The following is a 26280-nucleotide window of genomic DNA, read 5'->3' as shown; positions in this document are numbered from 1 at the left end:
TCTACTTATATCCTACTTATCTAACGTTCGAGGTTAGATTAGTGGCCCTGGCAAAGGTCGGTAGGTGACCTGGCAGAGAGAGGGTGTCGTCCGCGCGTCCCTCTGAGTGTCCCGAGCAGAGGGCGCAGTAGACGCACCCATGGGGCATAGCCCCAGGAGCGGAGGGTGTGGCTGTGTTGGTAATGAGTGTTTCAACACCCATCCTGATTGGCTGCCCCACCGGTTTCTTGCCTGTTCAGTTTGGTGACAGGCGAGGGAGATGTTGAGGATGGGGAACGTGGAAAGGGAATTGCCCTCCCCGCGAGCGCTAACCCTCGGGCGGACCTGTGGATGATGGACATGGGGCGGTCCGTCGCTCACGGTGTGGTCGCCGGGTTGGTTGGCGTGCTATGGTTCCGTCATGCGGTGATTAGGGGGCACGTAGTGTCCCAGTGGGTCTGTTGTTGCGGACATCCGCTGGTGGAGTAACAAGGTGTTGTTCGGTCCCTTGTGCTCCGTCGTCAGCAGTAGGGTAGAACTTCGTGAGGTTTTTAGTCGGTAGGTGCCCGACATAACCACTGTGCTCCCCCGTGGCCAGTGGTATCCATGACGGATTCTCCTCACGAGAAAAAAAAGGTTTTCTTCCAACGTTCGAGGCACCTTTACTTATGTGGTCTGGGTGCATACGTGGTCCAGACTAACGAAACGAATACGAATAACGTTTTCGAAATTCGAAAACCTAAAACATCTTTATTGTATCGACTCTAGCAAGGACTCCCATACACTGACGGCACCTGACGGTTTTTTACTTTGATGTAAGTATAAGGTTTGATCCCCCCTGCTCCCAGAGAATAAAACTGCCTACAGCCTATAGCTTGGCGACTAGGTTCGTGACTCGAATAATTACTGCCACGAACAATGAGTCTGCACCATGTCTGCATACTTACCTAGCTATGCGAATTGCATATCATATCCTTAGATTACCATATTATCATAACTCTTATGTCACCTCAGTACTCACTATTAAAAAAGTTGACACACTCTTATATAATAACACGGTGCTATAAACCATTTATTTCAACCCGTCGCCGACACACTACTGAACACGGTCACGGTCGCTCTCAGAAAGAGAAGAGTTTAGGCACTTTAGGTCGTCCACCACGCTTGACGCTGGTCAAGTGCAAGTGACAGACTTTACACACCTTTGAGAACATTATAGAGAACTCTCAGGCTTGCAGTTTCCTAATAATGTTTAGCAATTGACATATTTTAATAATAATTAAACGTTAAAACGCACGTATGGATATATAACATACCTACTTACATTATACTATAATATAAGCCATTAAGGTACCTACATAATATCATTATTAAATAATTGCCATGAGGTAGATTAGATTATATTATTATATTTAAAACAGTCATGTCCTGAGAACCAATAGTGAAAATACTCTGAGTCGTGGGTCACAAAACTTGTGAACGTCCTATGTAGGTATAAGGTGCATTCTGTAGGACTAGGATACGTGTTTCAATGAGGCTCACTTACCTATAAAATTTCTATAGCAAATATTTAACGGGTCATGCTTTTGCGAGCTCCACAGAACAAAGAATCAGTTATTTCTATATTACTGCACTCAGTTGTGGTCGTGCTATGTAGTTATTTTCAGCCAAAGTTTTTAATAACTTGCATCAGTTTTGCTTCTACCTAATAGCTCAGTCTTTTGTAGAGTCAAATTCGAACCGAAAATTATTGTTTTACGATTTTCTATTCGCTACTATAGGCACCTAAATCTATAGTGTGAGTCCACACTAACGTCATTCGGGCTTCATTAAGCAGTTAGGTATAGGTAGTGTAACATAATATGGAAGTTTTTAATACTCTATTAATTACTACATCCGATAATAAACGTTGCTTAATGAATAGCGTCGCGTGTTAATAAGGTCACAATATCATTAGTAGTAGGTTATTATGTGGGTTTATAGAGCAAAAATATGAAGCACTGCATACGTGGGGTTCCGTAGCGATTCCACGTAGAATTGCACTTTTAAGTTTTTCTAAAGTAGATAGATACAGTACGCGGCAGAAAATAATGTACATCGGTCTTTAGAATGACATTTCGGCTTTGGAGAGCGTTGTCTCTGTTACTCATACCTATTTTAAGACAGTGCTCTACAAATCTGCTATCTCCTTCTAAAGGTCGATGTACATTACTTTCTGCCGCGTACTGTACGTAGACTCAGGTCACCTTTTCCCCGGGAAAAAAGTATTTCATATCCGTATCTCAGCATCACACAAAATAAGTTCAGCGGTTGAGCTATGGAAAGTTGACAATCAAACAGACAAAACCTATCGGAGAGTGGAGACCTAGGGCGATATCACAGCTACATTTTAAGCCGCTGGTCTTTTCAATTTCATCAAGAAATATAAGCACGAGCGAAGCGAGTACAGTTTCTGATGCGTTTTGTAGAATTCATATTCACTATAAAAAGTATGAAACGAACTGAAAATGGAAATACTACTTTCTCCTATTTTTTAAAATTATCCTTAAGCGAAACATAATGAAAATGAATAAGCATAAGGTCATAAGCACGAGCGAAGTAAGCGCAACATTTGTTCTTTTATGTCAGTGAAATAAATGAACACGACTTCTTTTGTGTATGGAATATAGGAATAAATAGTTCGAAAGCAAACACTTTTATCGATATTACTCATGAGAATATGGATGCCCTACCTAATGCACGGAACTCTAAAAGTTATTATTTAGGCGTGGCTCTGTAGTTTGCACGGCAATTATGACTAATTTACATGGCGGGTGTGTATGGGCTATGTAGGTATTTAGGTGATGGGCAATTAGTGAAGTTAGATCGATGGCAACGGACAGGAATAACGGAGTTTTCGTTGCGCGTTAAATTGCACTAGGTACCTACTATTGAAACATGCATATGTTTCATAAATATCTATGTAGTAAGCTGTGGTAGCCTAGTGGTTAGGACGTCCGCCTTCCAATCGGAGGTCGGGGGTTCGATCCCGAGCACGCACCTCTAACTTTTCGGAGTTATGTGCGTTTTTAAGTAAGTAATTAAAATATCACTTGCTTTAACGGTGAAGGAAAACATCGTGAGGAAACCTGCATGCCTGAGAGTACTCCATAATGTTCTCAAAGGTGTGTGAAGTCTGCCAATTCGCACTTGGCCAGCGTGGTAGACTATGGCCAAAAACCCTTCTCACTCTGAGAGGGGACCTGTGCTCTGTAGTGAGCCGGTGATGGGTTGATCATGATGAAGTAACTAGTAAGTAAACACTAAATAACTATTTTACTAAGTGGTCCAGACTTAATTGCGGTTAGACTGAGGCCACTCGATGCGTATCCCGTGTGTTGCGGCGCTGCCGCACGGCTGTGGATTTGAGTATTGGGTGCCACTAGCCACATGGGCACTGCGTTGCCGCTCTGACAAAAAGTATGGCGTTGCAACGCACCACCACCTCCCCGCCTCTCTGGTCCCAAGTCCGTTGCGCGTGCGGTGCAGCACGACGTCGTAACGGATCCTGTGGCATGGTACAGCGATTTCTATGTAGGATGACGCAGCGGCACCGCATCAGGCGCCACGACTTATCGTGTGCCTTCACTCTTCCTTGCATGCTTTAGTTACTAATTTAGTGTTTCTTTTGTTATAGTACCTCTTCGAAAATGGTACCCACGAAGAAGGTTTGCTACTACGCGATAAGTTCCTGGATGTCGGTGCTAGGATGGACGCCAGGAGAGAGTACCTGAGGAGCGAATGTTCGAGACTTGGCTTAGATAGCTCATCGCATAAGGCGTACGCGTGGGAGTACTTGATCAATCGGCAGTACCATGTTATTTGGTAAGAACTTTTTTATTAAGATTAATTTATTATTAGGTAAAATTTAACCTCGTCTAATTCAATTGAATCAAGGGATCTTACAGCCGTACTCAGAGTCGCTTAAGATTGAGTTAAAACGAGACAGATTTATGTGAGAGATATAGCTCTGTCTCGTTTTAAATAAACTTAAGAAACGATTAAGCGACTTTGAGTACGGTGGTTGGAGTAATACCGATTAGCTGTTGTCGGCAGCCATCTATCGTTTCGTACCAATACTAGATACCGGTCGTATTGCATAGACTACAGTACGCGGCCGAAAGTAATGTACATCGACCTTTTGAAGGAGATAGCAGATTTGTAGAGCGTTGTCCCTGTTGTTGAGACCGACAAAACGTCATATAGGTATGAGTGACAGAGACAACGCTCTACAAAGCGGACATGTCATTCTACCGCGGCCGCGTACTGTACCACAGATGACAGAACATGATCTTCTGCTGCTTGCTGCTTGTGTCCAACGGTTCATTTGAGATGGTCCGTCCACTATGTACGGTATTGCCATTCAAGCACCTTGGTAGTTGGAACCCCATCGTCTACGCGTTCTTCTAGCTGTCTGCACTGCCACTTTAGCTTCCTGGCTCACCTAAATTCAAGTGTTCGGCTGTTTTTAAAACCCTATTTGTTCAGCCAAAAGTTTGACCATAACTCTACATAACATACCCTCCTTACTTTCTAATCTAAGAATTTGACATTCGAATAATTACCGAGAGCCAAATCTCGATGGCTTCGATAGGTAATCTTTACGGAGAGATATATTATTAAAACAAACATTTTTTGTATCTCAACAGGTGCAACATTTTCAAAGCCGCATCAACATCATGGATGTACAACTTTAACTTAATGGCTAACTACACCGCCGCATTCCTAGACAGAACAAAAGAAGTCCCTCTAGAACTTGCTAGAAAGAAATACGCCAGGCCTACAGTAGAAATGATAAGAAAGGCGCAAGGTGATTCGATCACATTCCTCATTGTGAGGCATCCGTTGGAAAGGCTGGCTTCAGCTTACAATGATAAAATCGTTCATGCTTGGCCTAAGTCCTTCCATGACCAGATGGGGCGTAGGATAATAAAGAAGTACAGAAAAGTAAGTGCAGCACTCATATTATTAAACTAGCTTATGCTCGCGACTTCGTCCGCGTGGACTACACAAATTTCAAACCCCTATTTCACCCCCTTAGGGATTGAATTTTCAAAAATCCTTTCTTAGCGGATGCCTACGTCATGATAGCTATCTGCATGCCAAATTTCAGCCCGATCTGTCCAGTAGTTTGAGCTGTGCGTTGATAGATCAGTCAGTCAGTCAGTCACCTTTTCGTTTTATATATTTAGATTTACATGGTGCCCGCGAATTCGTCCGCGTGGGTTTAAGTTTTTAAAAATCCCGTAGGAACTCTTTGGTTTTCTGGGATAAAAAGGAGCCTATGTCCTTCCCCGGGATGCTAGCTATCTCTGTAAGTACTCAATTTCGTTTAAATTGGTTGAACGGCTGGGTCGTGAAAAGCTAGCAGACAGACACACACTCTCGCATTTTTAATATTAGTATGGATATGGATTTGATACAAACAAGGGTTAAGTAGTACGAAAAAGGGTGAAAGGATAAATGGGTTGGTTATTTGTGGTAAAAAATTGGAATAATACTTACTTGAACATATTTAAACATCGGACTTCAATACTAATGGCGTCTGGAATCATCCGTGCTCTTTGTGCACTCTCTTTCTAGTTTACCTTCAACTGAAAGTAGTTTCCACCTTGTTGGATGGAAGTATCTAGGATCTAGGTGTTACTTTGTTTTTCGGAAGCCCATGATACACAGCAAACAAAAATCTTGCCTCCTACTATCCTCTAGAGCCAGATAAATTTGTATGCAACGTACGGGATGCATCGATCCTGCTTTTATTAACAAGGAAAGAAAAAACCAGCCAAGTGCGAGTCGGACTCGCGCACGTATGTTCCGTACAATTATCTATAAAAACGAGCAAAAAAATCACGGTTGTTGTATGGGAGTCCCTTTAATTTTTTTTTAATTCTGTTTTTTAGTATTTGTTATTGTTATTATAGCTGCAACAGCAATACATCATCTGTGAAAATTTCAACTGTCTAACTTCCACGGTTCATGAGATACAGCCTGGTGATAAACGGACGGACAACGGAGTCTTAGTAATAGAGTCCCGTTTAGCCCTTTGGGTACCCGGAACCCTAACAAGCAATACGCATCACCATAACCCACACTGTTTCGCTGCGTGTGACTTGAAGGCGTAGTGCGTATTGCTTTCCACCAGGCATCGCCACCTTAATAAACACAAACAAAAAAACCGGCCAAGTGCGAGTCAGGCTCGCGCAATGAGGGTTCCGTACTTAGAAAATTGAAAAAACTAATCACATGTTCATGACCACAATTTTTTTTTGTGTGATCTAACCCTAAATTCACGGTTTTCAGATTTTTCCCCAAATGTCAGCTATAAGATCTACCTACCTGCCAAATTTTATGATTCTAGGTCAACGGGAAGTACCCTGTAGGTTTCTTGACAGACAGACAGACAACAAAGTGATCCTATAAGGGTTCCGTTTTTTCTTTTGAGGTATGGAACCCTAAAAATTATCAAGTTTTTCAACTGCTCATTCAAGCCGATTAATTTTTGTCTTTCAGTCAGGAGCCAAGCCAGCACCCACGGAGAGGTATCCCGTGTTCGAAGAGTTTGTCTCGTACGTGCTGGACGAGGCAAAAGTCAAGCGGGCATTGGACATGCACTGGACTCCTTACACGGACTTCTGTACCCCGTGCAAGTTCAACTTCGACGTCATACTTAAATTCGAGACACTTGACGTAAGCATAACTATTCTAGGTATAGTACGCGACAGGTGGAGATCGCAACTAAAGAGGGAACGCCCCGCACACCAGCACAGGCCCTGCGCTAAGCCGATTCGGGCGAACGCTGATGACGTCCGGGTGTTCGGGAGCGTCCCCCCGAATCATACGCCGATTGCGATATGACCTGTCGCGGACTATATTTATTTACATAAAGTCATGTAGAATTCGGGAGAATTTCAGGGAAATCCTTGTATAGTGACATAGAATCTCTGAGAATTCTAGGGAAAGTTCTCTCATGTACTAGTTTTGTCTTTTTATCACTGGTTTCTAGGACTAATGATCACGGTGATATCTAAAGGTAGAGATTTGTATCGACAGCCTCTCGACAATTTTCTTCCTCAGTCTGGCCCAATTATGGCAGCGCAGCTGTGCGTCCATACCAGCCACTCTTACTGGTAGTTTAAAAATTACTCTAAATTTAATTCAAGCTCGTGCGGTTACAGCCAAGACAAAAAAAAGTTCTCACAGTTACAAATTACGATCCTGTAGGTAGCGACAGGAATAAAAACTTGTTGGGTATACCAACATCTTAGATATTGTATACCTTAGCGTAAGTTGATAATGCTAACTGCATGTCTCCTCGTTAAAAATCCGCCCTTCACAAACAAAAACTCTTTAGCTTTGACGTCAAACCAAAGTTCGAAAGTTTCCGAGTGTCGTCTTGAATTTCCTTTAGAAGATTGACTTCAAACTAAGCGTCAATTAAAACTTTCTGCGAGATATTGATTGTGGTAATAATGCAGACGAAAATAATTGACACCAGCAAAGATGCGCGACGAAATTGTGGCCAAAGAGGCATGTATTCTAGAAGATCTCCTCTTCTATCTTTGTTGTATCTATTCTTCTTCCTTTACAACCTCTCCCACTGCCAAGGATTACTGGTAGGGATCTTTTATAGAATAAATGCTTTCCTATGTACTTGCATCATCTTTTTGTTTTTCAACATCATCATGATCAACCCATTACCGGCCCACTACTGAGCACGGGTCTCCTCTCAGAGTGAGAAGGGCTTAGCTGGCCCAATGCGGATTGAGCCAGCGTGGCAGACTTTTTCTTTAAAAAAAAAACAAATACCTAAAGAAAGAAACAAATCGCATATGTAAGTGACTCATGGCATAAAAACCTCTGTCCATTTCAACACAACGTAGCAGAGTTGTGATTTGTGCTGGCTGGAACTCTGCATTCCTGTCCATTCTTGGTTCATCTCCAAGGGATGGAATGGACAGGATGTAGGCATAGAGTGTATTTTTGATTAGACTATCACGCTCACTTTTATTCTCTCTCTCTCTCTCTCTCTATCTCCAGTCGGTCCCTCATGACTGAGGATCGTGATTACCTTCCTGGCGAGTCGACATCTTGTGGTAAATGATATCCTTCCATCGGGTCCTGTTTTTGTTGTGCACGCCAGTTTTCATCTGTTTTCATCTGACCAGCGCGCAGCGGATAGGAGATCTTCCTCGTGGTGTTTTGCCTTCCACGTTCTCAACTATACCCTGTATGGACCCAGATCACCTTTATGGACGGGCCGGTCCAACCTGTCGTTCTCTAGCGCGAATAGCCCAACTTTCGACACCATAAAGTAGATACTAGTATATTCGAAGTCTAAATACTAATTGTACTGTGTGACTGCATACGTTTATTTCTTAGGAATTCTATGCCACCTATATGCAATTAGTATAAGTGACACGGTTGCTTGCTAAACTCCACACTAGCGTTGCAAATATGAAGTGCAATTACGTCAAATTACGCAGGCGCTGCAGTTTGCATTGAAAGCTAATGGAACGGTATAAAATTGGTCATATTACAAAATTCAATTAGTATCACGATTGCATATAAGAAGTGCGATAATAACTGTAAATAAAATCATTATAGTGGGTTGGTAACATCAAAGTAGTAAGAAATTGTGAGGAAACTTAGGAACTTCTGTTTTTTTTTCGAATTGGCAGACCAAAACGACGAATGAATTAGCTTTAGGTGAATTAGGTTTTTGACGACCTCCCTTCCGCAGTGGTAAGCGCTGTGGTCTTATTAGTGGAAGGTCCCGGCTTCGATTCCTGGCAGGAATGTTATAATTTCTAAATTTCTGGTCTGGTCTGATGGGAGGATTCGGCCGTGTCTAGTTACCACCCTGCCGGCAAAGCCGTGTCGCCAAGCGATTTAGCGTTCCGGTACGATGCCGAGTAGAAACCAAAGGGGCATGGGTATATTAAAAACTGTCATACCCCTTCCAGGTTAGCCCGCTTCCATGACTGTATCGTCACTTACCACCAGGTGAGATTGCAATCAAGGGCTAACTTGTATCTATCTGAATAAGTAAAAAAAAGGTTTATTGTTTCTCCTGGATACCTAAGTATATTGGTCCGAATTTAAGAGATATTGGCCCGACCAATCCCGAAATACCCGTATGTTGGCCCGACAAAATTCGGTCCAACATACGGGTATTTCGGGATTGGTATATTCGGGATATTGCAAATAATCAGTAGGTATGCAATATTTTCAGTTAACGGTATCTATGCTCGTTTTTCTTGCAGGAAGATCAAAGGTTCCTGATACAAATGGCGCGACTGCATGAGGTCATCAAGCCAGAGTGGAGGAACAGTGGCAAGGGCACCAACACTTTGCACAACATCAATCATTTGTATTCGCGCCTCAAGAAATCGCAACTCGACGGCCTGTACAATTTATACAAGTAAGTAAACCTTTTCCAGGGTTCCTTACCTGAAGGGTGCAAACGGAACCCTATTACTAAGCCTCCGCTGTGCTCCGTCCGATCCGGACGGCTGGGCACACGGGGACCTGCGTGTAGTGCCCCAGAAGTGGGAGAAAAACTCATAGGGACAAGGATGAGATAGAAAAAAAATTGTAGGGAGTCAAGGCGCCCTGGGAAAGAGCCACCGAGCAAGTACGAGTGTCCTCGGTTGGTGGGGCCAAAGGAAGTGGTGGGTTGTCCGGTCTGTTTGTCAGCTGGCTGTATCTCGTGATTCGTAAAAGGCAGAGAGTTGAAATTTTCACAGGTGTATTTCTATTGCCGTTATAAGCTATAACAGCAAATAATAAAAATTTCAAAATTGACGCCATTAACATTAAAAAAATTACTGTTATTTCTTGTACGTTGGTACGGAACCCATCGTGTGCGAGTCCAACTCGAACTTGACCGATTTTTAACTACACAGGTTTATGCGCTTGATTGCAATTACACCAAATACTTACACTATGATGAGATTACAACATGGGTTATTCAAATGGCGGACCAAGAAATTCCTGAAAGGCCGGCAACGCATCAGCAGTTCCTATGGTGCTGCAAGTGTTCATGGGCGGCGGTAATCACTTAACGTCAGGTGACCCGCCCGCGCCTGCTTGTTTGCTCGCTATTTTCTATTTAAAAAAAAGTGATAAAGCGCGCCATAAGCTAAACTGAATTCTTTGAGCACGCCCAACTATTCACTTTTCTTTTGAAGGTTTCAATAGTGTAACTGGCGAGGAAAATGGAAGCTGGAAAGTCATTCCATATTCTAGCAGTTCATATTGAAAAGCAGGAAGCGAATCGCTTAGTAAGAGTCCGTTTAATTTCCACTATTAGGGAGGTCGTCAAAATTTGTCCATAAAGACCTGACCGGAGACGAAACGTGTTCATTAGACAATTATTGGTCGAAAACAACTGATGTATCCGCTCCGTTCCGCTTCAGTGGAAACGAACCCTGATCCGTCCCGGTTTGGCTCGGATGATGAAAATCTTTTTTTTAGTGAAACTCTACAGACAAACCCCATAAGCAAAAATTCAAGTTTCTAAAACCCAGCGCGGTTTGAGCTGTAAGCTTGTAGGTTAACCTACGTTGATATTAGGCATGTCAGTCGACAGTTAATTTATACGTTTAGTAACCCTAATTAGTAATTACCTATAGAATTATGGTATTCAGTAGGTATTAATTTGATGCCGTTATGATTTTCAGATATGATTTCCAACTATTCAACTACACAATTGACAACTACTACGAAATATTACAAAAGGACGATAGCAACCACGGATGAACGCAGAGCTCAGTAATATGAATGCTTTATTTTATACGCTACAAAAGCGACGAGGTTGATTGATGATGAAAAGAATATCGGAAAGACTGATTGTAAGGGAATATTATAATGGCCACTTTATCGATCTGTTGATATAGTGTAAAGTTTTTCATTGTCTACAACTGAAACATAAAATAATATTATGTATCTATTGATCACTAAACCGATCTGAAACTCAATCGGAAAAAATTGTATGTACACCTACTGAGTTTCGATGTCTAAAAAAGGCATTCTACACACTCAATTTTATCACAATATTTGGATCGCAATCCTTGATCAAGATCCAAGTGCTGCGATATATTGAACGTGTAGTATATCCCTTAGTGACCGCCTCTTATCCGAATCCGAGAAAATAAGGTTACTCCATTTCGGACCGTATTTTCTCAGATTGGGATCGGACCCTTGGACAAAAAGAATACAAAATTCAAGTTTTGTCCTTCTATTTAGCCAAAAGACATCGCGACACTTTTTGCATTCCGCTGACTTTTTGGGGCGTGCTACACGTTCAATAGGCGCATGGCACACGGTCAATATATTCATCACGATATTAGGTTAGCAATCTTGGATCGTGATTATTTATACTCGTAAATCGTCGTAATACGTCGAGTTCAGTACATTGATGGATGATGATAGTTATTTCAGTACATTTTTGCAGATCACGGATATTTCCAAACACCGCGTTCCGAGTTCCTATCGTGATAAATATTGAACGTGTAGCATAGCGCTTTTGATTTTTAATGTTTGTGTTGGAGCTAAAAGCTATGTTTTGTGATATGCCAATCCTAAGTCGGGTTACGCTTAAACAAAAAAAAACTGCTTGATCAAATTTTGTATCTAAGTAGTACCTAGTATGATAAATTATGTAGTTTTCATTTGTTCACATGTCTATAAATGTTGTTACAAAAACTATTCGATAATCTAGTTTATCTGTTAACTTAAACAATTTAGAACTTAGTAAAATTATAAGCTTAAAATGTTAATTCCATACGTGTAATTTTTTTTTACTCCCACATGAAAGTTTTAAAATGTTTTATAACGTTATGAAAAACAATAGATTCTGTAAGACGTGTTAGGTAAATTTTGTTAGACGTAGTTACCCCCAAACCCAAAAATTCTGTGTTGGAATGGAAGTAATATAGAACTCGCTTTAAATATTTGTAGACCTGAACTTAAAACATTTGACAACTTTTGTGTAGGAGTATTTTTTGGTGACAATTATTGTTGGTTCAGAGTAATGATCTATGTACCACAATATTATACCTACTAGCTAATTTAATCGATATGGGTATTAGAAAATATTATATTTTACAATATATTCTATTTTAATATGATACAAAAATTTATTAGTGCTTCCGTATACGTAGGTTTACAAAGTTAATATAATAAAAAATTTATTGTGCAATACGCAATACGTAAGTAAATATTTTGTATAAATAGCGAATAAAATAAGAAAAAAGTTACCATACAGTCTTAACGATCATTTAAATTGGAAAAACAATAAAAAATAATTTGACTATACGTAATATCATCATATAGATGTATAATACTCGTTGTATGCAAAAAAGTAAAAAGAAATATATTGCGACTGTTAAAATATAGACCTATTTAAAAATTAAGTTATCTATTGTCTCTAGTATAAATTATGTAAGTAAAAAGCTTGGAGGTTAAGAAATTTCGTATTTTGAAAAAAGATGTTATCACCATTTTGTCTCGATCAAATAAAATTGTTGAAAATTTTGGAAGGGGAAACTATTAATAATGGGCATGCTAGGCGTTAAATATTTGCCACAATATCTGGATCGCGATCATGGATCTTGATATAGGTACCTACCTACTATTTTGGGGGATCACGGTTCTTGATTAAGATATCGTGATAAACATTGAGCGTGTAGCATGCCCCTAACTAAGTAACTACTACTTTTTGCAGATATCATTCAGTAGAACTCATAATAAGTAATTCATGTTTTTGTGGCTTTAACCATCTATTATTACTTAGGTAGATTTTTACATATTGGGCAAATATCGTGTAGGTAGGTACCTACTACCTCCTTATTAGAATTTATCGACTGACCTGTGTTTAATTTGAATGGTGTGAGTTCTTAGAATACTTTACAATAAATGTCCAGTCAGGGCCGTGCCACCCTGTTTTTAATAAAAAACAATGACATCCAGATACTAATATAAAAGCGAAAGTGTGTATGTCTGTCTGCTAGCTAATCACGGGCCGCGCCCCACGGCCCATCCCTTTAATCGATTTTGAACAAATTTAGCAAGTAAAGTTAGCTTGGATCCTGGGGAAGGAGACACCTAGGATACTTTTTATCCCGGAAAATCAAAGAGTTCCCACCATAGGTATTGTGGTTCTCACAGGATTTTTAGTCGCGGGTGTCATCCAAGTTCATTATAAAGATGATCGCATATTATAGCGCTTTAATAATTGACCCGCACGTGCTAGATTAGCCTCAGAAGTATAGAGACAATAGAGTCAGGAATCACCTACTGAGAGCCTAAACCTTAGTTCGTTATCAAAAAGCTAGGGCGTGGTTGAAGGTAGAAAACAAAATAAAAGATTGTATAAGGAAATAAACTGTTTTATTCAGGGAAAAGTCCCTCCAAATCAAAGTTTATCTTTACCATTAATTATTGCTTTATCATTATATAATTTATTATTTCCTTTAAGAAAAATCTACCGCCAGTTCGAAAAAGCATATCTACCGAGAGAAAGAACTGGCAAGAAAAAACTCGGCGGTGTCTATTCACAATTATTGAAAAATAGATACAACTATGGTAGGTATTACCATAACATATCCAACCCACATAGGGTATAAGCATAAACTATTACAAAGGAATACCAGATGTATAATAAATTACACATTAACCAACACATAAAACAACATACATAGTATAACAATAGAAATATAAAATCAACAATATTCGTACCTGTAGGTATGTCACAGCTTCTTATTAAAAATAGGAAAATTAATGATCTCTACCGTCAAAGCAGAGCCATTTATAGGCTGGGATTAACTCCCACCCTCTGTATAAAAATATAGTGATACCATCTAAAGATTAAATTCAATAGAGTCGATAGAGTTTAAACTCTACTAAATTTATATACTTCAAATTCCACATTATACTCTATTTAAATCTACAATTACTTTACTTCTAAAATATAATAAAATCAATTTCACCATGTAAGACCTTTGGATTAGCTGCTATATATTATCTGTTACGTCTGTAGTATTTTGTCTATCATTTTGACGTGCCTCTGTTTACAAATAAAATGTCAATGGTTTAGAATTAATTCTTAAGCAAAATCTAAAGAGTTTAGTAGCAATTTCAAGAAATAAATAGCAACTCTAACCATTTATCTTATACGGCCAAACTGACAATTGCTTCGTTCTCGAAGCAACAAAATAAAAACAAACAATTCGTAAAGTAAATTTTTAACAACATCAAATGTCTGTGGCTTCCAACAAAATTTAAAAAAACATTTTAAACATGTGTGTGACATACAAAATTACCACACAGTTTACTCTCAAAAATACAAGAAATATTTTTCTCGCCACAGCACATAAATGTTTCCAAACAAGATATCCTTTAACCCCATTGGTTTTAAACCAATATCATAAAATATTTTTAACACCACTGGTATTAAAGCGATATTATAAAAATACTTTTCAACACCGTTGGTTCCAACGTTTTAAAGTATCATCTACAAAATATCCTTCAACACCATTGGTTTTAAGGCAACATCGTAAACCATCATAAAATTGTCCCTTAACACCATTGGTTTTGATCCATATATCACTATACAATTTTTCCATTGATCGAACATTTGATCAAAGTTTTAAATAAATTCCAATAAAATATAGAGATGAATATTAAACAAAGAAAAATTGCAACTGAACAAATTGTAAATTATCAGAATTTAAAATAATATGTTTCATAAAAAAAGAACCATCAAAATGAAAAAGTTACAAAAATATTAATATTTCAAAATAAGTTAAATCATAAGAACTTTTTTTCAATTTCAAGTTAATAATTTTGCAAAAATAATAAAATACCATCGACTCTTACTCCTAAAGTACCAAAGTCAAAAACAAAGGGTAGGTATATAAAAAGTAATTATATGTAAGATATATCAAAACAAAACTAACTACTATGTTAGAAGAAGTAAAAATAATCAAAGAGTAAACTTATCTAATTATCGTTATTTACTTTCAAAAATATTTTCTATTCAATCTCTTTTTGTCTATCTGCAATCAGTCCTTGGACTATACAAAAACATTTGTTGCTTCCCACATCCAATGATGTGCCAACAACCTTCCTTTTTAAATAAATACCAAAACATTTTTCCACAATAAAATATAAAAATCCAAAAAGATCGTAAATAAAAACATAAAGGTAGGTATCAAAAACTAAAATGTCAAAAAATACCACAAAAATAATTTACATTAAAAAGATCGTCAAAGAAGTAATCAATATCAAAAATAGTTAAACACTTCAAACATCAAAAACGTCAAAAAATCAAAAGTATTATTCAAACAAAACAACAAAATACGGCATTAAAAAATATTAAACACAAGTGGGTAGTCAATAATCTCTAAATTCCAATATTCTAAATTTAAGTTTCAGGTTTAACCATAGTCCACCACGCTGGCCAAGTGTGGATTGGCAGCTCCATTACATCACATTACATAACGGTGGGTATATATAAAAAAACAATGACATCAAACAATCAGTAGCTACTAGACTTAGCGGCATAGCAACAGGATAAGACATCAGCAGCCTAACCTATCCTTATATAAAAACTACAAAAATAAACTCCAACAAAATTTCTTAATTATTGTAGGTAGGTATCACAATCTTTCATCTCTACGTTTCGCGAGTGAGAACTCCGATGCAAAGTCAATAGCAAATTTACAAAAATGGCCACGCTAATCGCGTTTCTGATCAATGAATCATCAATATTTAACGAATGATGCAATATGTATTTCTGTATTGTTCTTAATTTGAAACAATTACAACAAAATTTTTTTTTTTTTTTTCTTTTTTTTTTTTGGTTCTTTTTTTCCTTCTTTTCTCTCTGTCATTATGTAACACATAAATAAATTATATATATATCTATTCGGCCAACCTGAAAAGTACTTCGTTCTCGAAGTACTTACATAGGAAATGCCTCAAGAACATAACTAAAAAAAAAGTAAGATGACTCATCACTCGTAAAACAATATTCAATGATTCAATGTCAACATCACTATCATATAAATTACGAATATACGGCTAGACGTCAGACGTAAATTAAAATAGAACACAAATTAATCATCAGTAAATATTTACTGACAAACTTGCTTTAGTTTTTCACCGCTCGGTCAGTCTGACATTTAACCACATTTTATCGTATGATCATTTAATAAAAATTTCATACCAACTAACTACCTGCAAATTTTTAACATTAATTTACGTAATATCGATTTGTGTTACTAGCTGGGACATCATGCGATTAAACACCTTCAAACATTAATCTGAGTCATTGAAACAGAACATCTATACTGAACACAAAATTACCCGCAAAATTTTTATTTATTTAGTACCCACATCTTTATTTCTATAATACAATTAGTTTTAAAACAAATAAAATGACGACAGGTACTATGAAACTGTGTTACTACATTACACAGAGTATTAATAGGTCCATGATTACGCAATAAAACTTTCTAAGGCCTACCTGCCTGAAAAATTGTCTTGCAAAAAAGTTTTAATTCACTTTCACTTTTGTTTTCATACCATATTTTCATATTAAGATTTCCAGATTTAGGGTATCCAATGTCCATTGTGGTACCTCTCGTGGACGTCAGTCATCACAACGCCTGTTGGAACATCTTTGATGGCTTTTCACAAAGCCATCCGAATTCGCCGGTATTTCTGAAACTGTACAAACTGCATTAGAAAAGGCACAAACAATTCAGCCATATCGTATCCCACTTCTGATGCTAGATTAGCCTCAGAAGTATAGAGACAATAGAGTCAGGAATCACCTACTGAGAGCCTAAACCTTAGTTCGTTATCAAAAAGCTAGGGCGTGGTTGAAGGTAGAAAACAAAATAAAAGATTGTATAAGGAAATAAACTGTTTTATTCAGGGAAAAGTCCCTCCAAATCAAAGTTTATCTTTACCATTAATTATTGCTTTATCATTATATAATTTATTATTTCCTTTAAGAAAAATCTACCGCCAGTTCGAAAAAGCATATCTACCGAGAGAAAGAACTGGCAAGAAAAAACTCGGCGGTGTCTATTCACAATTATTGAAAAATAGATACAACTATGGTAGGTATTACCATAACATATCCAACCCACATAGGGTATAAGCATAAACTATTACAAAGGAATACCAGATGTATAATAAATTACACATTAACCAACACATAAAACAACATACATAGTATAACAATAGAAATATAAAATCAACAATATTCGTACCTGTAGGTATGTCACAGCTTCTTATTAAAAATAGGAAAATTAATGATCTCTACCGTCAAAGCAGAGCCATTTATAGGCTGGGATTAACTCCCACCCTCTGTATAAAAATATAGTGATACCATCTAAAGATTAAATTCAATAGAGTCGATAGAGTTTAAACTCTACTAAATTTATATACTTCAAATTCCACATTATACTCTATTTAAATCTACAATTACTTTACTTCTAAAATATAATAAAATCAATTTCACCATGTAAGACCTTTGGATTAGCTGCTATATATTATCTGTTACGTCTGTAGTATTTTGTCTATCATTTTGACGTGCCTCTGTTTACAAATAAAATGTCAATGGTTTAGAATTAATTCTTAAGCAAAATCTAAAGAGTTTAGTAGCAATTTCAAGAAATAAATAGCAACTCTAACCATTTATCTTATACACGCATAGCAACAATGTTTGTAGCCACATTAACGTAACGCATGTGTGCTGACACAGTACCTATTTTAATATTTAAAACTAGGTTTTACCCGCGATATTTTTAGCGTGGATTTAGGTTTTTAACTTTTCTATACAAGGTTCTGTATCGAGGTCGCAACACTGATCAATTCTTTCTTAATTTTCCGAAAGTACTAAGGTAAAAAATATACAGCCTGACCTCAATTTATATCAAAAATTTATTTTTAATTTTGCCTGATTTTTACCTCTGTAAATATTTATTACATAAATAATGTATAAATATTTATGTATTTAATACATAATTTTGTAAGTAGACAAAATGATTAAATGCTTATTATAATAAATGATCACAGGATAACGTAAGTACAAGTACAAATTTAGTATATAAAAAAAATATTGAAAACTTATACGTAAGTAAACGTTATTTTTTTATATTTTTTCATTTTTAGTTTGTTTTATCTACGCAAACATATAGAAAAAAATATTAATGTTATATATAGATAGTTATGGTTTTGTTAGTTTCTAAACTAGGTAACAAAACTATCACACAGCACAAACCACTAAGCCTAATGGTCTGTGCCTCATAGATACCTGAATGAATTATTGTATCGACATTCGACATAATATTATATTGTTTGTTACGTCTTTACTTTCTATCACACTATTAAAGGTCTCTATCACTATTTTTAAAAAAAATACCTAATGCATCTAAAATTACAAGTAAATTAACTTCGGAATTCGAATTATTACATTATGCTTTATTTATGAAGAGTTTCGATTTAAAAGTTTCGGTTTTTTTGGCATTACACAGTATTTTATTATCATCCTGATATATATATTTTTAAGTATGATAATTGGCTTATTGAATTAAGAATACGAAATGGTTACAATACGCATCTCCAGGAGATTATTAACTATACCCTATAAAGTAATTATAAATATCTATTCCATTACATTGTTTATATTAAATATCTGTCTTATAAAACGGTATTAATTTATAAAATGGATTTATGTATAATATGTATAAGTAATTTTTATATTTAATTTCGATACTATAACATTTAGCCCATACAAACCATTTTTATAAATCAAATAACCTAGTCGTAGCTTGCTAAGATCATATACCTAATAATGAGAAATTAAATTTTTAATTACGAACTTAGTCAGATTATGTGCAAAGATTTAATAGCCTCTCCTGTTAAATTAATTATTATAGTATGTTTCTACCATAATTTTTTGTTAGATAAGTTAAACCTTTAGGATTTTTTAAATTATTTTCGCTCTCTTAGATTGCCTTAGAACATTTACGAATATACTTACTTAGTTGATTAAAAAAAAATGAGTGTCCATCCTTAATGCTGGGTGGAGTCCTATTTTTTTTTTCTGAACAAACATCATTCAGATACCTTAGGTATAATATCTTTATTCTTTTAATAAAGAAAATAAACATTTTGTATCATAATGTTTTGTTATAGAGTTAAAAAGGATTTTTATCTTTTATGTTAGGTACTAGGTTCTCATACGTTGTATGAAAACTTAACAAACCGTAAGCACATGTTTGTTGAAATTACATAAAGTAAAAGTTTCTAAATAAAATGGAAGAAAATAAACAATATAAGTAAACTTAAACTGTACATAATAGTACCTTACTTTCATTATAAACAGAATTGTTTACTTATAGTAAAAAGTTATAAATATTCACTTTGTATTTAAACAAGCATTTATTCATAGCAATATAAAGGTGATCACCAAAGACCCACAAGAGACGCAATTAAAAAAATATAATAAAAATCTGTGTGCTTAGTATACGATTTTACATCTCCCCACGTTTGTAAAATTCGACAGTCAAAACAAAATAACGTCAACCTAAAATTCATCTAAAAATCCAACTGATTTTAAGTAGGTACATTCAGTACCTTACCTACCGTAGATTTTAATTTTTCCGCTTGGAGCGCTGGTAGATATTTGTTTAAACTTGAGCATTAAAACAAGGCCATTAAGGTTCATTTTACTTTAATGCTAAAGTGTTTTGATCATTGAATTCATCAATTCGACATTTAAAATCTTATACTACGGCCTCTGACCACATACCTACTCTTATTTAGTAGCATCAAGAAAATGCTGATGTTCTAGCAATAGATGCAGCTGAGTCTGTCACTCGCATTTACAGTACTGAAAAATGAGTCTCTTATTGCTCTGGTATGCGATCACCTTAAAAGGTAAATAAAGCAACTTTTCAACAATTTTTTGGCTTAGCCCAGATTTGCCGAAATCTTTAATGATGATGTTGAATTAATACAGTTAATATTATTGTAAGTAAAGAAAATATTAAAACTACGTGTCCGAAACCGATTTTCAAGTGTCGTAATTTTATCGTGCAAACTGTTTGCATAATAATCGGTCGAACGAAAAAGTCAATCTAAAATCGGTCGCATGCTAATTTTAATGTGGAATTACTTTCATATTTCTATAATCTTGCGCCGCTGTTAAATAAAAGTACATTATAATATAAATAAAACCATAATAATAATTATTATATTATCCTTTAAAACTTTGTAGAATAAGACTTTATTGTACGGTCAACAGCAACAGTATGTAAACGTACAACCTAACCATTTTGACGGTTCGAGTTACATATTATATTAATTTAATAGATGGCAAGGTTGTAATGTGAGTACAGTCAGCATAAAATATATTTAATCTAAGCTCATAAATTATGTTATTAGGTACCATGATTTTGTAATTTGGATTTTAAGTGAGTGTGAGTTTAAATACCGACCCTTAGGCGAGGTTTTTAAACTCGTAGTTTTAGATTCTTAAGGTCGATCCACACAGCCCGGCGGCCATGCCGGCGGCCTCGGCCCCGGTTTTTGCGGCAGTCGCAATAAAACCGGCGGCCATTTTGCCGCTGAGGCCGCCGGTAGCGGGTGAACTGTGGACAGTTCGTTCGCAGCTTTCTGATAGTGCTAGTGTGGTTAGTTTTTCTAGTGCAAAATCGATTCAGAGCCGGCAAGTCCGGCTTTTCTCTAGCGGCTTTCTTATAGTTAAGCAGCCGGCAGTGCCACCGGCCTGTGTGGATCGACCTTTAGGATCACGTCATAATTTTGAAGCTGACTGTATAATTTACACATTGTTTTTGACTGTAATAGTTTTATGGAAAGAATGTTAGACCAAAAAGAATGGCCTAGATAGTAACTGAAATGGTGCTATAGTCCTTTAGATTTTGATCTCATATCAATTTGAGAGTGTGTGTGTTGCTTATGTGTTGATTCCCAACTATCGAATCGGTTGTGTTAAATGATGTTAATGAAAATTTTATTCTTAGTACTTATAGAGAATAAATATGAGTTTCATTCAAAATAAGACAGTGTTTAATTTTTTTGCTGACCCTATATTAATCTATAGAGCGTACCTACTTTGTGCTCAGCCTTTAAACATTTAAACGAGACTTTATGCCAGCAGTATAGCTGTCTCGTCTAAAGTCTGAGCAAAGTCATAGTACAAAATATCTTAAGTTATACTTATATTTTAAGATCTAGGTATAGATCTTAAGTTATATAACCAAACTTGATGTTGACTTATTTCCAGATTTGATATTAATTGCCAGTTTCCTTTTCCTTTGCCTTACCTCGCCGAATTTGAAGTGAATTATAATTGTTAGGTAACTCTCCGGCTGTGCAGAAAAAACAGATTAATTAAGTTAAATTAATTACTTATCACCTTTCCCATTATGAGAGGAAACCTGTGCTCAGCAGTGAGACAGCGATGGGTTGATTATGAATTCGATTATGAGATACCTAATATAGGTACTCAATAAAAAACTAAATTTAAAATATACCTACTAACCTTTAATACTTTAATTTAAATTATTATTGTAACAAATAATTAACTTATACAGTAGTCTTGACTAGATGCACAGGGAATTGTGGCAGGTATTCCCATTTTTCTTGAACTTTGGTTTTGTTTCTGCAACAAATAATGACAATTACCTAAGTATAGTACGTACAAAATAACTCCTCACGCGCCATTTTAACTATGGGTCAACTGTCATGTAAAAATCGTAATTTTTGACATGAAATTTACGCTAAAAAGTTAAATTTTACGCGTTTTACGCATGCATAACTTACAATGAAACATTTTTCTTTCTCTTAGGTATGTCTTGAATGTCAATAGGATCTGTTGTTATGATAACAGGTCTAACGGAGCCAAAGAAATCTGTTATGGGCACTTTGCTGGGGTCTCGCTTAAACAGATCTCTGCGAACACCGACGGTTGATAAACAGGCGCTCTTTGGACACACTTCGAGCTGCAAGAAAAACTTAACTTTTCACATGTCTTATTCAAAGTAGGTAAAGTAAGGCCAATGAGACGAGATAAAATGCGAAAACAAACTGATCGTTACAAAGTTACATGCGAAAGGAGGGAGTTTACCATTAGCCTAACTTTACCTTTGTACACATTTTGATTGTCAATTTACAAAAATATTGTAAAATAATCATAAAGATTGATTATGTGAACTTAAAGTACACCTGTGCATGTGTAAACAAAAGCTGGCACACATAACACATTCACATACTGCACTTGTGTCTGTTGGTACAGTTCTTGCAATTCACGAAGGCGAACTTGTGGTAACGTCGTTTGCATGGTCATTGCGTAAGTGTGCGTGCATGTCGGACCAATCAGTCGCGAGCAAGCGCTGTCAAACGCACACATTTAGTGTACCTTACGTATACCGATACGACTTAAGCAAAAGCATGGCTCCTCTGGTGCTGCAAATGTTCATGGGCGGTGGTAATCACTTAACATCAGGTGACCCGCCTGCTCGTTTGCTCGCTATATCTATTTAAAAAAAAAGCATGAGTTCAGTGGCCTTCGTGAAATGCAAGAACTATACTGTAATAATTGTGCTAGTTCAATTTTTAATTAAAGTTGGTACATAGTTTTCAAACTGAGCAACTTTAGTTCATGTAGTTTTTGCATTACTAGCATTGCATTTTTTGCAACAAAAATCATTTTTATTAATTATAATATTTGTAATAGCATTTCAAGTTGGTTCTTTCAAAGGAGCTTATAAAGATGATAACAATTACTTACAAATTCTGCCATGGTCTTCTTACTGTTGGGATGAACATTTTCCAGAAACTCCAGAACATAATATGTGTATCTATCAATTATATACACTCCTATCGCAGAGTCGACATGGTGCTGAAATAGTACAATTTCTTGTATAATACATTCAATAAGGTAAGGTTAAGTCAAACTCAGTGGCGGATCTGCCCTAAGGCCTTACTAGTAGACATGTGTCCGCTATAGCTTAACGTAACTGAAAACCGCTGCCGTGCCTATAGCGTAGCGCATCGTTATTGTCGTAGCTAGCAACGGTTATCAGCTATCATATCATCTATATATCAGCTATCATATCATATCATCATCTATATCTATCAGCTATATATCATATCACTTACCGAAAGTGAGTCTTCACCAACTAAACTACTGGCTGTGGCTAGTATGTTTGGTGAATAGAACTTCTCATACATTGAAGAAGCCTGGCATGTGTCTATTATGAAGAAAATCTCATTGTATCTGAGGACAAAAATAATGCATCTTGCTTTGATGATTTAAGTTTTGTCAATACTACAAACTATCACTCTGTAGTCTGCACATATTTTCCAATCCAAACACAAGATTAATTTAAATGTAAGCAATGGTTATGTACCACAATAAATATCGAAAAAGCAATCAGCTTTTTCGATATTTCAACTTAGCTACAGTAGCTGGCAGGATTTTTTATTTTTATTTTTTTAGTATTTCACCTACACTTCAAGGACATTTCTAAATAATTTTAGTATTTAAAATTATTTAGAAATGAAAATATCAAAAATTGCGGACTGGCAGGAATCGAACCCGCGTCTCCTGGGATCGCACCCGACGCTCTGGCTACTAAGCTATGGTACGCTTGCTGCCAGTGACGAAAAATTTGTGAGATGATGTTCACTCAGTACTGAAGCGACTGTTAATGCTATTTAGTAGCGACAAATATAGTCCATAGCTGCAAAGTGTTGTCTAACTATACCCATGCAAAAAATCACATCAATCTGTTGCTCCGTTGAGATGTGATTGAAGGACAAAGCAACAAACCAACAAACAAACACTCTTTCACATTTATAATATGGGTAGTGATTATTATGTATAGGACAAACTGAGGTCAGTTAATCTCAAACTCAAACTCAAATATTTTTTCAGAATAGGTAAAATTTTACGCTTCCTGATTGTCAAATTTTTTATTTGTAAGATGATATAGTAGTGGTATATAAAATAGATACCTTCTTTTCTGCCACATTTGCTCAAGCGCATCAGCAAGCTCCTGGCTTGTTATTTCCTCAGAGTCTTGAAACTTGAGGAACCCGTCTCCACCGTGTCCTGTGAGGTATATGAGTATATTGCTGCCTTCATCAGTGAGGAGACGCTTAGACCTTGGTGTGTCTGGTGGCACACGTCCAGTTAGAAGTCGTACAAAATTTTCTACTGAAACCTGAATTAATAGAAGAATAAAATCCATACTAATATTATAAATGCGAAAGTGTGTCTGTCTGTCTGTCTGTCTGTCTGCTAGCTTTTCACGGCTCAACCGTTCAACCGATTTTGACGAAATTTGGTACAGAGGTAGCTTGCAACCCGGGGAAGGACATAGGCTACTTTTTATCCTGGAAAATTCGAGAGTTCCCACAGGATTTTTAAAAACCTAAATCCACGCGTACGATGTCGCGGGCATCAGCTAGTAAAAAATAAAAATACCTTAAGATTAAATATAAGTTTTGATTATTTTTGCTTCTATCTAAAGTGGCCTAATATATGTAAAGATGGTAGATTCTAAGACCAGAATGTTTTTACCAAGATTTTCAGACAGGATGTTATGCACTTTGCCTAGATAAGATCTGGAGTTTTATAAAGCTTATTGATTTTTTCTCTGATGACTAGGTCACTCAGAAGTTACAGTTAAGGGCCTTGATGAATTTTTTTTAGTGTAGGTAACTTACATTCTATGTTGTTCTGTCAAGAGGAACTAAAACCAAAACATGGCTCAAGAGTAAAAATTAGTTAATAATAATAACAAATTTAACAATACCTCATAGCCTCTATAGTCCACTTCAACATCATCACCATAAACATTAATTTGTTCCATCGCATTATTAAAAATAGTTGCCGGCCGCGGATTCCTAGGGTTACAGGCCATATCGTCAGATATCATCAGTATTATCTGGCTATCAGGAATTCCTAGCCGCTTCACACTTCGGTATATTGATAACACATTGGCTACATGGCGATAGTTAAACCAAAATCTAGATGTATCCACCAAAACTGCCCAGTTATTTGTGTGGTTTGACTTTTGAAACTGTTCTGGAATCTAAAATTATCTTTGTAGAAAAATAAAAGTTCGTTTTTAGGGTTCTGTACCTCAAAAGGAAAAACGGAACCCTTATAGGATCACTTTGTTGTCTGTCTGTCTGTGGGTCTGTCAAGAAACCTACAGGGTACTTCCCGTTGACGTAGAATCATGAAATTTGGCAGGTAGATAGATCTTATAGCAGACGTACAGGGAAAAAATCTGAAAACCGTGAATTTGTGGTTACATGATACAAAAAAAAATTGTGGTCATGATAATAATTAGTATTTTCAATTTCCGTAATAAGATAACTATATCAAGTGGGGTATGAAAGATCTTCACCTGTGCATTCTAAACCAGATTTTTATTTATTTTTATGCCATCATAGTTTTTGAATTATTGTGCAAAATGTCGAAAAAATACGACTGTAGTACGGAACCCTCGTTGCGCGAGCCTGACTTGTACTTGGCCGGTTTTTTTGTATTTTTTACGAAATATTCAATAAATACTGTACCTCAACAGCAATAGTTAGATAAAAGGAAAACATTAATGTAAAGATTAATAAAACTTTCTTCATAGATCTTGCCATTTTATGGAAATGGATCTTAATTATTCTCAGTTTTATTTGAATAATTAGGTATTTATTATTTAAAATCTTGGAGACCGATAAGAAATTTAAAAATGTCAACTTCAAATGAATATCTTTTTTTAACTGGATTTACGGCTCTGGGTGTTAGCCTTTTTGAACCTGATGAAATGAGTATCCTCATCAACAGTGTTGCCAACAGTCAATGGTTCAATGAACTATCCACCAAATGCAACAAGTTATCTAAACCCACCTGAAAACCACTAAGAATTAAAAACGGCTTTAATCTCAAAATTACTAAATATTCCACTAAACAATAATAATTACTCTTTAGGTATGATACAAAACAATATAGACAGCGAGCCAGCTGGTGCATGCCACACATTCGATATTATTATAAAAACGTGAAAGTTTCTAGCGTATTGTCCCTAATCAACACAAGGAGGAACGATCAGTGACTATGAAATTTAGATCATGGTGGCTTTGGGAGCTAACAGGTAATAATGGTGTAATTTTTTTTACTTTAAAGTAGTTATAAAATCCAAATTTTTT

General features: G+C 36.3%; 2 protein-coding genes across 7 annotated transcripts in view; one reads left to right on the top strand and one right to left on the bottom strand.

Annotated features, from left to right (window-relative positions):
• Positions 1-13261, top strand: part of LOC117991876 (carbohydrate sulfotransferase 11) — a 55237-nt gene extending 41976 nt beyond the window's left edge. For all 5 annotated transcript variants that reach the window (XM_069505329.1, XM_069505328.1, XM_034979508.2 and 2 more), the window contains 5 exons: positions 3656-3843; positions 4668-4965; positions 6529-6705; positions 9282-9439; positions 10701-13261. In XM_069505329.1, coding sequence (XP_069361430.1) covers positions 3656-3843; positions 4668-4965; positions 6529-6705; positions 9282-9439; positions 10701-10779 — 900 coding nt within the window. In that variant the 3' untranslated portion in view covers positions 10780-13261. The remainder of the gene's footprint in view (positions 1-3655; positions 3844-4667; positions 4966-6528; positions 6706-9281; positions 9440-10700) is intronic.
• Positions 13262-17979: 4718 nt separating this feature from the next.
• Positions 17980-25860, bottom strand: PIG-K (Phosphatidylinositol glycan anchor biosynthesis class K). 2 transcript variants are annotated; one of them, XM_069505203.1, is made up of 8 exons: positions 25657-25860; positions 24885-25163; positions 24082-24290; positions 23224-23341; positions 22853-22963; positions 21886-22064; positions 21605-21724; positions 17980-21431 (listed from the first exon to the last, which is right to left on the bottom strand). In XM_069505203.1, the coding sequence occupies exons 1-7, from the start codon at positions 25729-25731 to the stop codon at positions 21649-21651; spliced, it is 1047 nt and encodes a 348-aa protein (XP_069361304.1). In that variant the 5' UTR covers positions 25732-25860; the 3' UTR covers positions 17980-21431; positions 21605-21648. The 2 variants fall into 2 exon arrangements, with proteins under 2 accessions (XP_069361304.1, XP_034835401.1); XM_034979510.2 differs by lacking the exon at positions 17980-21431 and having other exon boundaries at positions 21601-21724.
• Positions 25861-26280: the final 420 nt, after the last annotated feature.

Source organism: Maniola hyperantus, chromosome 20 (genome assembly GCF_902806685.2).
Source record: "Maniola hyperantus chromosome 20, iAphHyp1.2, whole genome shotgun sequence".
In the NCBI taxonomy this organism is placed as follows: Eukaryota; Metazoa; Arthropoda; class Insecta; order Lepidoptera; family Nymphalidae; genus Maniola; species Maniola hyperantus.
The sequence above is the reverse complement of the archived record's forward strand: the minus strand, read 5'-3'. Positions and strand labels throughout refer to the sequence as shown.